Source organism: Rhincodon typus, chromosome 3 (genome assembly GCF_021869965.1).
Source record: "Rhincodon typus isolate 14 chromosome 3, sRhiTyp1.1, whole genome shotgun sequence".
Taxonomy (NCBI): Eukaryota; Metazoa; Chordata; class Chondrichthyes; order Orectolobiformes; family Rhincodontidae; genus Rhincodon; species Rhincodon typus.
In genome coordinates, this window is record NC_063334.1 from 118,716,064 (window position 1) to 118,731,874 (window position 15,811).

Below are 15,811 nucleotides of genomic sequence, written 5' to 3' on the forward strand. Positions count from 1 at the left end.
GTTTGCCTGTGCCTACTTACAGTCATTCCTGCTAATTAATCTGTTCAGTTCACATTAGTTAACTCTATCCTCATTTCATTGCAATGCCCTTTATGCCCGCGTTTCTAACCCAAATTTCTCACTTTCAAACTAAATATCAAATTCTACCATGTTATCATCACAGCTTCAAAGGGAATCTCATACTATGGAGTCACTTATTAAACCTGTTTCATTACCCACTACCAGAAATACGATCAAATTACAGAGCAGATTTGATGAGCGAAATGGCCTAAATCTACTCTGATGTCTTTAGGCATTGCTCTGGAGGTGATCTTTCATTCCTGATCATTTAATTAAAATCCTCAAACTCCCTTACTAACAGCACTGTGGCTGTCCCTACACCTCAACTGCAGCTGTTCACAAAGGCAACTCATCACTATCTTCTCCAAGGTAATTCGACATGAGAAATAACTACTGGCCTATCCAGCAGCAGCCACATACCAAGAACAAACGTTTGAAATCTGCAATGGACCTCATCAATTTATTAGCCCTAAAAATTTTTTTGTTACAACTAATATTCTTTTGAGCATCTCCACAGGTGCTGCGAACCTGCAATTTCCAGCAATTTCTGTTTTTGTTTCTGATTTTCAGCATCTGCGGTTTTTTTTCCTCTTTTGAGTTCTCTTTTATAATTATACCCTTTCTTTACATAATGCAAATGCATGTCTGAGGTCTTTATTCAGTCTTATTTGCATTTCTACCATAGGGAGGTACAGACATTGCTCCAATTATAGCCCAGTTGGTGCCTAAAAGTTCAAAGTCATTTCCTTAGAACTACAGTTAACCCTAATTAGTGAAACAATGTCCCTTTAGTGGCCCTTTCCACCTGGATTCCCATCTTGAAACATAAATGCATCATACTTTTACATCATAACAGTACACGTATTTTATATCATCCTCAATTGTGGAAGGTACTCCAGAAATGCAAGTGTTTTTCTCTCTTTGCAACTGCATTCCTGGATCAATGAACACTGATCATGAGAAATCAGTAACCAGCTACAAACGTGGCTATGGTGATACTTCTTTTTATCTATATACATCATAGAATCCCTACAGCGTGGAAGCAGGCCACTCGACCAATCAAGTCAACATAGCCCCTCTGAAGAGCATCCCACCCAGACCCAACCCCCTATCACTGTAACGCTGCATTTCCCATGACTAATTCACTGAGCCAGCACATTCCTGGACACTATGGGCAATTTAGCATGGCCAATCCACCTATTTGCACATCTTTGATCTGTGTAAGAAAACTGGAGCACCCAGAGGAAACCTACACAGACAAGGAGATATTGTGCAAATTCCATACAGATAGCAGCTCAAGGATGGAATCGAACCTGGGGCCCTGGCACTGTGAGGCAGCAGTGGTAACCACTGAGTAATGGTGCCACCATACACTTATTAGAAAACACCAAGCTAACAATCACACAATACAGAAAAATGTAATCCATGTGCTTATTTGCTTAACAAATATCCATACTATGCAATAACCAAGGAAATAAAGCACACTGTGCTTCTTCTCTGACCAGCTATCCAAACATGCAAAAATGGTAGAAGTTTACTGATTTTTACTGTGCCATTATAAATACTGAGGTGACATATCCAATACAACATATCATTTTTAATTTACTCATCAGAATTGCAATTAGCTAAATGTGATTCATTAATTATTACAATTTAGGGTGTATTTACAATTTTTAAGCAAAAGTGAGCAAGATTTTTGGAGCAAATTACTGCAGATGCTGAAATCTGTACCAATAACAAAAAAATGCTGGAGATCAGAGTGGGTCAGGCACCATCTATGGAGAGAGAACAAGCTAACGTTTCATGTCTAGATGACTCTTCAAAGTTCTGATGAAGACTCGAAACGTTAGCTTGCTCTCTCTCCGTAGATCCTGCCTGACACGCCGAGAGTGCCAGCATCTTTTATTTTCTGTTCTGAACAAGATTTATCACTGCAGAAAGGATACGTTACTGGATAACTTGGACTTGATTCTATTCCTGCCCATGTATTGGCATATCGAAGTCAGATCATTTGCTTACTCATCTGTTGGTACGAAGTTTCAGCAAAATTCCGGTCGTTACTAAGTTGTCAGCAGGCCACAGGTTACGGTATGGTCTGCTCACGCCATGATTAAGTCAACCACAAGAACAATAATTCTGAGTGGAATCTGATAATGGCAATCAGGCTTCTTTCTAGGTTTAAATACTCTGCAGTGCCACAAATTTAAAAAGATCCTTTGACAAAGCATTATCAAGCAAAGCTGCCCAACTCTACTTTCTGCTTTAAGATCACAATGTCACATTTTTCCTCCAAAGTTTACCAAATTCTAACAATTTTAAAGATAAAAAAATTTCAAAGGGAAAGAAACATTGTTTTTTTAATCCTGACGTCTTAGCTACAAATTCAGACATTTAGGTTAGCCCTTGGATCTAAAGAACAGTTGTGGAGATTGTAAATGCTCCACAAAGACTGAAACACAAGAAAGAATTTTCTGTGCTTAAAAGTACAGCCTTTCCTCACAACTCAAATCTTAAAAGTAGCAATCTTACTTTGGGCATTTAAAACAGAATCTTTAAAAAAAGAGAAGCTATATTGTTGATATCCAGTGATTTCAAGTATTTTGATCAGTGTTGCTACTACAAAAAACAAATGTGGTATAAGGGACTCACCTAGTGGTTAAATGAGTAAGTGCAGCAATGATCAATGGGTTTTTCCTGAAACAGTACAGGTTTTATTTACAAGACCTCATCATACATACAACTTTAGTTTCCTGGTTTCAAAAAAAAACACAGAACTGTAGAAAAAAGAAGTTTCGCTTGACTCGTTCCTCCACAGTCTTATTTTATGAAGAAAGTGAGAACAGGTGGACCTATTTCCAAGGGAGTTTAGAAGAATGAGTGGTGGTGAGCTTATTGAAACACATGAGAATCAAAGCAAATTCTGGGAAGAGTTTTCATACTTTGGGCAAGATTAGAACGAAAGGATACAATTTAAAAATAAGAGAGCTCTCCTTTAAAACAGAGACAGGGAGGAATCTTTTCTCTTATAAGGTCAGTAGTCTGCAGTTTTCCTCCCTTGAAAACAGGGAGGCTTGGGTCAGTGAACCTACTTGAAGCAGAGTTAGAATTTTGAGACAGGGGAGTCAACTATCATTGGGGACAGAGAAGAAAGTGAAGTTGAGACCAGACTCAGATCATGAACTGATTGAATGAAGAGTAGAGTGGCTTATTCCTGCTCCCCTGAGTTCACATAGTTTGGCCCAGGATCCTAGTTGGCTTTCTGTCCCTGGTTATGGAGATTACAGCACATTCAGCCACAGTTTTCCATCCTAATTGCTATCATTGACATCTGTCCAAAAATTGCATGTGGGCATTAAATGAAGAGGGGGGAAAAGGAACTCATATTTACATGACATCCCATCTTGTGACTGATTTTACAATGTGCACTCTGTGGTTCCTCTTTCTAGTTTCTCAATAAAAGCTTATTGATCTGCTTTCTTTTCTGTATTGTTGAGCGATGCAGGATTCTCTTTCATTGATATGAAAGGAAATTTTGAATCAAGCAGTTGGGATGAGAAATTTGTACCTAGAGAACGATGACATGAATGTGATATCTTAAGTCGATAAAGGAAGACTGATAAATCAACATTTCAAAGGTGTTCACTTTCAATCGTTTATTGAAGAAACACAGTGGTTTGTCATGAGATGATCAGACTCAGCTGCGATTTCACCTCCTGCATAGGTAACGGATTGCTTGGTAACATTTGTAATTCAAGAGTATTGAGAGTGGACACTAGGATATAGCACTGAAGCACCTCTAATGTGCTTTGAAACCATATCATAACACGTCATCTCATACACAAAGTCGAACCCGTGATCAGCTTAAGGTTAGCGGAACACGCCTTTTCACTCAGCACAAGTCATTAATTGTATTTACAGTCTTTCTGAAATGTATGCTTCAAAGCATAGTTTTCCGATGTACAAACTTGCCTATTTATTCAATCAAAGACACACAAATTTTCACTCCCACAATATTTTATTTGATTTTCAGTGTTTTGCGCTATTCATCCAAGACAAGTTGGGATGCCTTATAAATAGGAGTATCTTTCCCCACTTCATTTTATGTAGAGTCACAGTAATACAGCATGGAAACAGGTCCTTTGGCCCAAACTGGTCCATGCTGACCATGGTGCCCACTCAGCTGGTTCTAATTGCCTGTTTTTGGTCCATATCCCTCGAAACCCTGCCCATCCATGTACCTATCCAAATTTTTAAATGTTGCGACTGTACCTGCCTCAACCACTTTCTCTGGCAGCCCATTTCATATGCACACAACTTCCTGCATGAAAAAATTGCCCCTCGAGTCTTTCTTAAAGCTGTCCCCTCTCACCTTAAACCTATGCCCTCTCATCTTCAATTCCCCATCCCTGGGGAAAAGACTATATTCATCCTATGTATGGCCCTCATGATTTTATACACCTCAATGAAGTCACCCCTCATTCTCCGACATTCCAAGAAATAAAGTCCTATCCTGGCCAACCTCTCCCTATAACTCAGGCCTACTAGTCCTGGCAACATCCTCGTAAATCTGCTTTGCACATTGTCCAGTTTAACTATGTCTTTCCTATAACAGGGTAACTAAAACTGTACACAATACTCCAAGTGCAGCCTCTCCAACGACTTATACAACCATAACATAACGTCCCAACTCCTATATTCAATGCCTCAACTGATGAAGGCCAGCATATTAAATGCCTTCTTCATGTACACTTGCAATTTTTTGGCACAGTTAATGATTGCAATCAGGTCAGAAAACTGTGGTTGAACTCTCCTTAGCCTCTATAACCAAAGATACAAAGCTAATTATAAGATCTATAGGAACATAAAACTCAGGAGAAGAAATATCCCATTCTACTCTTCAAGTCTACTTCATCATTTGATCAGACCATGTCAAGTCCGTAATTTTAATGACATTTAGAAATATCGGGCAGAATTTTATAAGAAAGTCTGAATGACATGGGTAAAAGTGAGACTTGTGCGAAATTGCACGAGAAGTCCAGCAGGCTTATCTTGAAATCAGGAACAACTCCATGCATTTGCACTCTGTTCATTTACCATGTGGCCAGGTGTACTTGCACAAGGCATGTTGTCAATTATGGGAAATTATAGCTTGTTTATTGGCTTAATGCTACAACTCAGCTTATTATCCTATGTTACCAAATGTTTCCTATCTTACCAAACATGCTGAAAAAGCTAGGCATAATGCTTTCTCAACCTGGAAGTCGGACCAGGTACCTTGCGACTTCAGCTTGCAGCAAAGGACACGAGGCAACAATACCTCCATGGGCATCAGCTATACACAGTCATTGGTATCTGGCTAGTTTCTCATGGCACATTTCCAATCCACTTACAGTACGCACTTTCCTAGTTGCTGGTGTAGCATTAATCATTGTAATGTTACTGCAAGGACACTATACACACCAGCTCATGGAGTGGACCAGGCTGCATCTCCTCCCTGTTTACTTGCTCACTCTCAGCCTAACTGACTGTTCACTGAGCATCCCTGCCTTGCATTATCTTGCCTTGTCTGTTTCCATTTTGCCCTCTCAGCCAAAGATATCTGGGCTCAGATTACTTCTATCTTACCTTGCCATTTAACACACACAGCAAGATAGGAAACTTTTCATAGGTGCAAGCAGGCCTCAGTCAGTCAATTTAAGTGAGAGAGGATCTGCTCACGTGGTAATGGCACTCTAAGTCTGAGGCAGCCTCTAATACAGTCCAGAGGCTTGGACATAGTTAGTTAGCTACTCAGGGTGGTCAAAATCACTTTGCTCTCCATTTAAATGGCAAGGAGCCGAATATCGGGATGTCCACCAACCGTCTTGACTCTTTCTCCCCTGTTGTAGGCTGTTATCCTTCTGGAATGAGAGAGAGGCAGATATAAAAGGAGGCAAAAGCAGGTGGCATAGTTACTGATGCAGATACATGCGGGAGATGCCCTGAGTGAGTGAATAGGGAGCGCAGAAGGTATGCAGGGTTTGTGTTGTTGGGGTTTGGAGTGGGTGATGGGAAGATGTTTCAAGCAACAGTGGGCGGTCGACCATGAATCTTGGTATGGGGTAGGTTCCAATGCTCTTACAATGGCTGTGTGGCCTCTTCAAGGTCCCATGCATACTGATTGGCTTCCAAAATCAAAATGCCAATGCCAAACAGACCTCGGAGGTTTGCACACTAAACAAAAATGATCAGAGGGAGTTTGGTTAGTGCTGTAGCAGAGATGAGTGGTATTAGGTATCAAAGAAAAGACATTGACACTTATGCAGGCAGGGTGGAGAAGGTTATCGACATACTGCGACTGCAATGACCCAGGTGGCAACCTCAGACCAGGCTGCCATGATCTTTTGTGATGATATCCATGCTAGTTTGGAAAAGACCACATTTCACCTGTGCACCACCTCATCAGGTTCAGGTCTCCGTCCACCAACTTCTCCTTGTCTGCCATGTCCGGGCAAATGTCAGGAATTACACAGGACAGCTCTGGACTGACACTTCTTGCACAACAGCTTTTAAAGATGGCACCCATGCAAGGGATGCCAGTCAATTTGGCACTTTCCTGGCAGTGGAGAGTTACTTTGGGAATGGGGATGGTTAGATAGGGCTACAATCTGATGAGACAGATATCACAAAGACGGAATACGTAGTTAATGAGGTGAGGTTGTTAAGATGTAGCGAGTAAGCCCACTAGGCCTTGTGGCGATAAACTCTCCAGAAAAAAAACTCGACACACACACACACACACACACACACACACACAAAAAAAGACTTGAGATCTAGCCCACGGTAGGCAACAACACAAAGAAAGCAAATATTCACAAGAATGTTAAACTTAACACAATTTTTATTTGTTTGAATTACTTGTATCCAAATTTTGTATTAAGAGTTCTGAGCCTGATTTGATTTAATCCCACTTGTTGCATTTTATTGGGAAACCTGGTAACCACTCAAGTACATACTTTGAGGAACTGCATGTCAGTAACCAGTGTATTAACAGAAATGTTTTTATGAACTCTACATTCAAATTTCAGATTATCACTCTCAATTGAGGCAGTAGACAATAAAACCCAATATGTATTTCAGCCATAGTAGGAACTGTAGATGCTGGAGAATCTGAGATAACAAGGTGTAGAGTTGGATGAACACAGCAGGCCAAGCAGCATCAGAGGAGCAGGAAAGCCGACGTTTCGGGCCTAGACCCTTCTTCAGAAATGGGGGAGGGGAAGGGGGTTCTGAAATAAATAGGGAGAGAGGGGGAGGCAGATAGAAGATGGATAGAGGAGAAGATAGGTGGAGAGGAGACAGGCAGGTCAAAGAGGCAGGGATGGAGCCAGTAAAGGTGAGTGTAGGTGGGGAGGTAGGGAGGGGATAGGTCAGTTCAGGGAGGACAGACACGTCAAGGGGGTGGGATGAGGCTAGTAGGTAGGAGATGGGGGTGGGGCTTGAGGTGGGAGGAGGGGATAGGTGGGAGGAAGGACAGGTTAGGGAGGCGGGGACAAGCTGGGCTGGTTTTGGGATGTGGTCGGGGGAGGGGAGATTTTGAAGCTTGTGAAGTCCACATTGATACCATTGGGCTGCAGGGTTCCCAAGCGGAATATGAGGTGCTGTTCCTGCAACCTTCGGGTGGCATCGCTGTGGCACTGCAGGAGGCCCAGGATGGACATGTCGTCTGAGGAATGGGAGGGGGAGTTGTTTAGTGCGAACCGAGCGTAGGTGTTCCGCAAAGCGGTCCCCAAGCCTCTGCTTGGTTTCCCCGATGTAGAGGAGGCCACAACGGGAACAGCAGATACAGTATATCACATTAGCAGATGTGCAGGTGAACATCTGCTTGATGTGGAGGGTCTTCTGGGGGCCTGGGATGGGGGTGAGGGGGGAGGTGTAGGGGCAGGTGTAGCACTTCCTGCGGTTGCAAGGAAAAGTGCCGGGTGTGGTGGAGGTGGAGGGAAGTGTGGAGCGGACAAGGGAGTCCCGGAGAGAGTGGTCCCTCTGGAAAGCAGATAAGGGTGGGGAGGGAAAAATGTCTTTGGTGGCCTACAATTTACAAATGTAATGTTTACAATTTGTTAACAAGGTGGCCAAACAATAAAATTCACTCTGAATGCTGTTAGTAAATCAAAGGAGATAAGGTCTTGAAAACAGATTGAAAATTATAGTTAACCTAGCAGTTTAAAATTCAGCTATTCAGGGGACTGGATGAACCCAGTTCCTCTACAATCACTTCAGACTTGCAACATCACTTCTTGATATACTAACTTAGAAACCCATCGCATTCATTTTAAAAAACGATCAATCTTCATATGATTGCGATCCTGTCATTGTAAATATTTTCCTCAAAGAAGTCACAGTCAACTTATCATAATGACGATTCAGAGTTTCATGAAGTTCAGAATTTTGCTTTAATCTTAATTTCCACAGTTAAGATCCTTGAGGCCTTGAGCATCACTAAGTCTTAAGTTTCAAAAGTGCGATCTTTAACAATTATCTAGATTTGGGTATAAGCATAGGTTTCACAACAAATACTGTATTTTGTTACCAGGCAACAGATCGGAAATGGTTTCACGCATGTACCTAGAGATGCCAGTTGGTGGAGCATTATGTCTGAGAAGCATCATCGAATCCCTACAGTGTAGTAAGTGGCCATTTGGCCCATTGAGTCTGCACCAACCCTCCAAACAGCATCCCACCCAGACCCAGTGCCCATACACTATCCCCATAACCCCACATTTACCATGGCCAATCCAACTAACCCGTACATCCTTAGGACTATGGGGAAAAAGCCCATGCAGACATGGGGAGAACGTGCAAACACCACAGAGACAGTCACCCAAGGCTGGAATCAAAGCTGTGTCCCCAGCACTGAGAGGCCACAGTGCTAATCACTGAGCTGCCATGCTACCTTTCAGTCCTGGGTTACATGAACTTCATTCAGGAGTGCACAAGTCAAAAAATTAATTTTGATCCCAATTTATGCTTTTAATTTCTCTCCATTTTGGATCCAAGTGCTATAATGTGAGTCAGCATCACCCATATCCCATAAATAAAGAAAATCTAACTGAATGGCAAAGCAGACTCAATGTGCTAAATGGACTACTCTTGGCCCTGTGTAACTAGCAGGATAGATAAAGGGGAATCAGTAGATGTAGTACACTTGGATTTCCCAAAGGCATTTGTGATAAAAGATGAATAGGCAAGGTAAACATTCAGGAAATGGAAGTAATGTATTCGCAAGACTGGAGGATTGGTTCCTGGAGATGAAGTAGTGACCAAGGATAAATGGAGTTGCAGGCTGTATCTAATGGTATGTCATGAGAATCAACGGTAGGGTTTCAGCAATTTACAATCTGTATGAATGACTTAAAGGCAGTCATAGAGAGTAATATATCAAATTTTGCTGAAGATACAAAGATAGGTTGTCAGGAGGGCACAAACAGGCTATAAGGTTTGTCCAATATGCAGTCTGCAAATACTTAGCAGTGAAAGAGTACAGTGGCCGGGTCTGTACTGCTGTGAACAAATTAATGATCACGGAAAAATTAGAAAGAGCTTGGAAAATGGCCACCACTATGAAGAAAGCGGTGTGAAAGTAACTGGCAGCCCCCATTCATAATCGCTTGAGGAACCTCCTTTATTGTTCCCTTGCCACCTGCCCTCAAGCAGTCTTTTGCTAGACAAGTCCAGATTAACAGAATATCTTTGCGGGAGGCAATATGGAACACAACGCATTGCTGACCACTGTCTTTATTTTGGAGGGGGCAGGGGTTCCGTGATGGGGTCAGGTCCCCAAAATCAAGACCTTGAGCAAAGCCCATCTAAGTACATTTGGAAATAACGTTTTTAAGAAAAGTAGACTCAAATGCAGATTTTCACATTTATTTGATATCTAATATGCAAGCTTTAGTAATTACATTCTGAATTTTATATGCTATATTATTCTAGTTGGTGTTATTGGCACCTGAGATCACACTACTTTCAAAAGTTAAAATGGATCAGAGGAAAATGGTTTGGGAGTCAAATGATGTATATAGTACCTATCGCAATTTTAAAGGCATCACAAAGGGAATTAAAATTAATTAAGTACTTTTGTAGTGTAGTCAAAGTTGCAATTTAGGGAAATGCTGCAGTCAAAATTTAAACTATGACATGCCACATAAGGAGAAATTTGGGGAAATTACCAAAAGCTTGGTTGATGAGGAAGGTTTTTAGCAGTAGGTTTTTAAGCAGACAGGAATAAGGAGGGTATTGCAAAGCATGGGAACTTGAAAACTGAAGCCACAGTCACAAATGGTGGAGTTATTGAAATTCCAAATGCACAACAGGCCAGATATTTGAAAGACTTGTGGCCTGAGATTATAGGGATAGGTAGAAGCAAAGCAATGGAAGGATAGAAAAACACTGACAGGAGTTTTAAAGTACAGGTTTGCATTGACTGCAAGCTGAAGTACATCAGAGGCATAGTTAGTGTGTACATGTGTCTCGGGCTTGATGACAGTTAACCAGTTAACACACAGGAAGCAGAGTTTTAGATCACTCCAGGTTTACAGAGTATTTTTGGGGGGACGAGCCAGGAGTGCATTAGAATAGTCTTGTCTAGGTGTAGAGAATGCAAAAATGAAACTTTCAATGGTAAATGAGCTAAGGTAGCCTGCAGGTGGGTGTTTTTACAGAAGTGGAAATACAGGATGCTCATGATGGCATGAATAAGGTCAGAAACTCACCTCAGGATCAAATCTGCTTAGATACAGCAAGCACACAACGAACAGATGACCTATCATTATGACACTGAATGAGGCAACATCAGGGTGAAACCCTTTGTACCATTTCAAAGGAGAACAATGGGATCTCGCACATTCACCTGAAAGGATAGAGGGATCCTTGATTTTCATCTGACCATTGTGACGATATTACAGCTTTAAGAGGTGTATTTTTGCTGGTTTTTGTTTGAAGAGCAGTTTTGAGCCATTGGTACTGAGCTGACTCCTCCAAGCAAATAAAGTGAACAGTTTGTGATGCATTGTTTTTTTTCAGTAATTAGAACAGTAGAAGCAGCATAAATGGATGCAGTCAGGCTCCCATAGAACCAGGGTTTTAGTTTAGCTGTCAGTAGTTGTTGGGGTTTTGAAGCTGCCATGCATCTCTCCCTGCTATAGAAAACCATGAGTTCTCTCTCTCTGCAAAAGCTTGAAGCTCAGTCTTTACGGCTGGGATCATGTTTGAGTTTTCCTTTCTATTTACCTTTGCCAAGGGTGTTTATGGGAGGCTGCTATATTGGAATAGCTAATCAGTAGTCGTTAACATAAATATTACTGTGTTAAGTATTTCAATTGTTAAGCCTTTTTCTTTTAATTTTATCTGTATTTTTACCGTCGTGCAAGAATAAAGTATGTTTTGCTTAAAGACTAGTAATTTGACCGATCGGATTGCATCTGGAATGGAATGCCTTACACTTGCCTTTAAATAAGCAAAGGTTAGAGTCTAGTCTACTTCATTGATACATTCTGAGGGGGATTTGGTCTGGTCCATAACAGCCAAAAGACAGCATCTCCAATAGTCTCCAAGAACTCATCTGAATAATCACATTCCTGGAGTAGGACATGAGCATCCTTTGACTGTTATATTACAGAAGATTTTGTTTCTCCAAACAAAGCCAAGCCACCAGATACAATTGTGTATCTTATGCTTGTTTTATATCTGTTAAACAGCTCTGTTCAGGCTTCTGAAATAATGTTTATTCCATTACACTTCGATGGTGATTTTCAGCAATCACTAACGAAAGTAGTCAAAAGCTGCCAGCATTATAGCTTTATGGCTAAACTATTATGACTCTAAGCAACCATTGCTTATCGTGAGAAAATCATTTCACAAGACATACCATCTTGTCGAAAGCATACTCCAAGCTGACAGTTATTTATTTGTATATAATGTTTGCGTAACAGTCCCAAGATGAACTGAGAGCAAGTGATGTGGTTTCTCGTTAATTCCTGCCCAGAATGAATATATTCAGCTCCTGTTTACTTATTTATGAGATAATATCAAACTTCCACTGTTTCTGGGAGATCTCTTATGAACTTCTTCCCAATGTTTCATGACATGCACACCCCTTTCATCAGTTACAACAATGAAATCTCTGACTGTTGATGAGCAAAACTATTAGAAGTCTGTAAAGATAATTTTGCAAATTTAAAATTATTTCACAGGATATGCGCATCACTGCTAAGTTCAACAATTATTGCCATCCCTAACTGTCCTACAGAAGATTGTGGTGAACTGCTTTCTTGAAACTGTGCAGTCCTTCTGATATAGATACACCCAGTGCTGCTAAAAAGGGAGTTCCAGGATTTTGACCGAACCACACTGGAGGAACAGTAATATATTTCCAAGTCAGGATGCTGAATGGCTTGGAGAAGAATTTGCAGGCAGTGACGTTACCAAATAACTGCTGTCCTTATCCATGTAGACAGAAGTGGTTGTGGGTTTGGAAGGTGCTGTCTCAGGATCTTTGGTGAATTTCTGGACTGCATCTTGTAGGTAATGCACACAGCTGCGACTGAGCGTCAGGGGTGTAGGGACTGAATGTTCATCAATGTGGTGCCAATCCTATAGTTTGCTTTTGTGTCAGACTTCTTCAGTATTGATAGAGCTGCACCCATCCAGCCAAATGTAAGTATTTACTCACACTCATGGCTTGTACAAAAATGGAAGTTGCTAGAAAAGCTTAGCAGGTCTTAGCATCCTGACTTGTGCATTGCAGATAAGGAACAGGCTTTGGGGAGTCAGGAGGTGTCTTACTCATCACAGCATTCCCAGCCTCTGACGTACTGTTGTAGCCAGTGTATTTATACGGAGTCCAGTTCAGTTTCCAGTCAATCCCAGGATGTTGATAGTGAGGGATTCAATGATGGTAATGTCATTGAATGTCAAGGGATAGTGGTTAGATTGTCTTTTATTGGAGATGGTCATTGCTTCATGTAGAAACAAAGAACTATAGAAGGAGGAGGCCATTCAGTCTCTTGAGCCTGGTCTACCATTTTTGATAATGGTCCTTCATCTATCTCAAGGACATATCCCTATAACCCTTGATGTCATCAGTAACTAAAAAAAAACTATCAATTTCTTGAACTTAATGATTGAGCTTCCACAGCCCTGTGGAGTACAGAATTACAAAGATTCATCATCCTCTACATGAACATATTCCTCCTCATGTGTCCTTGTTCTAGACCCAAACTGCAAACATCCTTTCTGCATCTATTCAAGTCTATCCCTTTCAGATTTATGTCAGTTTGTAGGAGATCATCTCTCATTCTTCTAACATCCAGAGATATGGGCTCAGTCTCCTCAATCTCTCCTCTTTGGACAGTCCCAAATGATAGAAATCAATATGATGAATCACAAGGACATTCCCTTTTTCACAATCATATTCTTCCTCAGACAAGAGGCCAAAACTGCCTATAATACTTCAAATGCGGTCTCATCAACGTTCTACACATGTAAAGCAAGACTTGTTTATTCCTACACAGAAATCCTCTCACAATAGACGGTAACATGCTGTTCTCCTTGCTGACTGTCTGCATGTTTTTGATCATTATTTTGACATATTTGTAGGTTATAGTTTTGTACAACATTATTCGGTGCAAGACAAAAAGAAGCCATAATGGAAAAACAAGGTTTGGTACAGTTTACACAGAATACAATGGCAGAAGGGTAAAAAATCTGCAGCTCACCTGTAGAAACATCTCCATCCAGCAAGTTGTCATCCTCCGATCCTGTGAAGTCCATAATAACTCCTGCTCCATCTAGCAATTCCTCATCGCTACTTGCACTGGTTATACTATTGTAACTGTTCCTGTAATATCCTCTAGAAAACAATTGTTCGGACTCCATTTAGCACCTTGATGATCTGAAGAGGGGAGAAATATACAATTAAGCCATTACTATCATGTGCATATTAACTTTGAGCTACCTGAAATTCAAATCACTTGTACACATCATCCTACTTTGTTTTGGAAGAATGGAATAGCTAGCAAGTTAGACATTGGCAATTAGTATCTAATGATTCCAACTTCCACAGAAGTAAAATTACTGCAATATGGCAACACACAAGTTTCACAAATCAGACAACAATTTTCAGTTTCTAGAGATTAATCCTGTTATAAAATCTATCCCAAAACATCAATGAGTAGAAAGGGGCAAATCTATCCCAGGAAAAAAACACAGAAAATGCTTATTCCGTACTTCAGCTACATTGAAAAATAGGAAAACATGGTAAAAGCTTACAGTTAAATCCAAACCACAGAAAGTTAAGCCTTCTCCTACTTGTACAAACCTATGTGAAATGAATTGGAACAGGTTCAAAGATGTTGGTAGGGGATTTGAACACGATAAAAACTTACACTGGTCAGCTATGGGACTTTTCATTTGAAGGATTCTATCGCTGCTATAAGAAATGGGAAAAAAAAAATCAAATTGCTGGGAGGAGGTGGTGCTCTGTTGAACAAAACTTTAAGGCGCAATGTGGATGGGAAAAAGCAGCTCATGTATGTAGCAATTCATGCTACAGTTAACCAAGAACACCTAATTCAGCCCGTGAGCAAGCAAAGAGTCAGCTGTGCATACGTATATAAAAATTAGAGAGGGAAGGTGAAGAGAAAGTGGCAAAGCAGGCAGAACAAATACTGTCTCAAGGGCTCCACATTAAAAGTTTCTATTTCTGGCAGGAATTTGGAATTTAACCTTATCCTCCCACAACACATCACTAATGAATGTCCCCTGTTCTCTCAATCAGCTGACATTTTGTTTTAAAGTAAGTGTTTCACAATTCCATCCTCATTGGTTCACTTAATGTCGTACAATTTGCTGTTTTCTTCCATTTAATCATCACTTACCATAACCACACAACAAGAATTAATTCCACATGAAATAATATGAAAATGAATTTGTGTGCATCATGCAACTCTTTGCAACTGGCATGATATTCCATACCCAACTTTAATAACACACACCATTCATGCCCTAACTCAAAATATTTGGTGAATTTTAGTGATGAGAGTCAGAATTGAAAGAAAACTATGATCTCGTAACCAGCAACTAAAACTGAATAGTTCCATGTCAAATATAGCAGATGCAAGATGCAAAACTCAATCTGCTTAGTTAAGTTCAATATCGCTTAAAGGCATCTGCATGTGATCAACTTTAACTACATAAACTATGATATTTTCAATTTCCCAAACTAGTTGTCATTGTGATCTGTCTAAGTAAGAGTGCTAAACTGGTACCTTAGGTCAATTTGAACTATGAGCGGAAAATAAATACATCTTGAGCAGGTGAAATGTGTATCTTTTAATTGAGTGATAAAATTGTTACCCATTTACTATCACATGCCAGAAGTGCACAAGCCCCACTACTCTAAGAACCATACCAGAACCGGAAAAAAAACAAGTTGTAGAGAGAAAATCTGAGCTGATGGTCATAGAGCAATAAGTGATGAAGATACTATTGTTGAGGAGAACATTACCATGGATGAACAGGATAAAGCTACCGTCCTATTTTATTCACTTTCTAGAGCAACAAAGTTTTATAAGCAGATCAGCCATAATTTTATAAATGTAACAGGCTTAAGGGGTGAAACAACCTACTCCTGTTCTGGCATAACAAGGTGTAGAGCTGGATGAACACAGCAGGCCAAGCAGCATCAGAGGAGCAGGAAGGCTGACGTTTCGGG

The 15,811-nt window shown here is 40.6% G+C and overlaps 1 protein-coding gene across 2 annotated transcripts in view; it reads right to left on the reverse strand.

Annotated features, from left to right (window-relative positions):
* The window catches only part of clcn3 (chloride channel 3), a 119,598-nt gene that overhangs the window by 96,174 nt on the left and 7,613 nt on the right, over window positions 1–15,811 (reverse strand). For both annotated transcript variants that reach the window (XM_020533711.2, XM_020533708.2), the window contains exon 2: window positions 13,815–13,990. In XM_020533711.2, coding sequence (XP_020389300.1) covers window positions 13,815–13,974 — 160 coding nt within the window. In that variant the 5' untranslated portion in view covers window positions 13,975–13,990. The remainder of the gene's footprint in view (window positions 1–13,814; window positions 13,991–15,811) is intronic.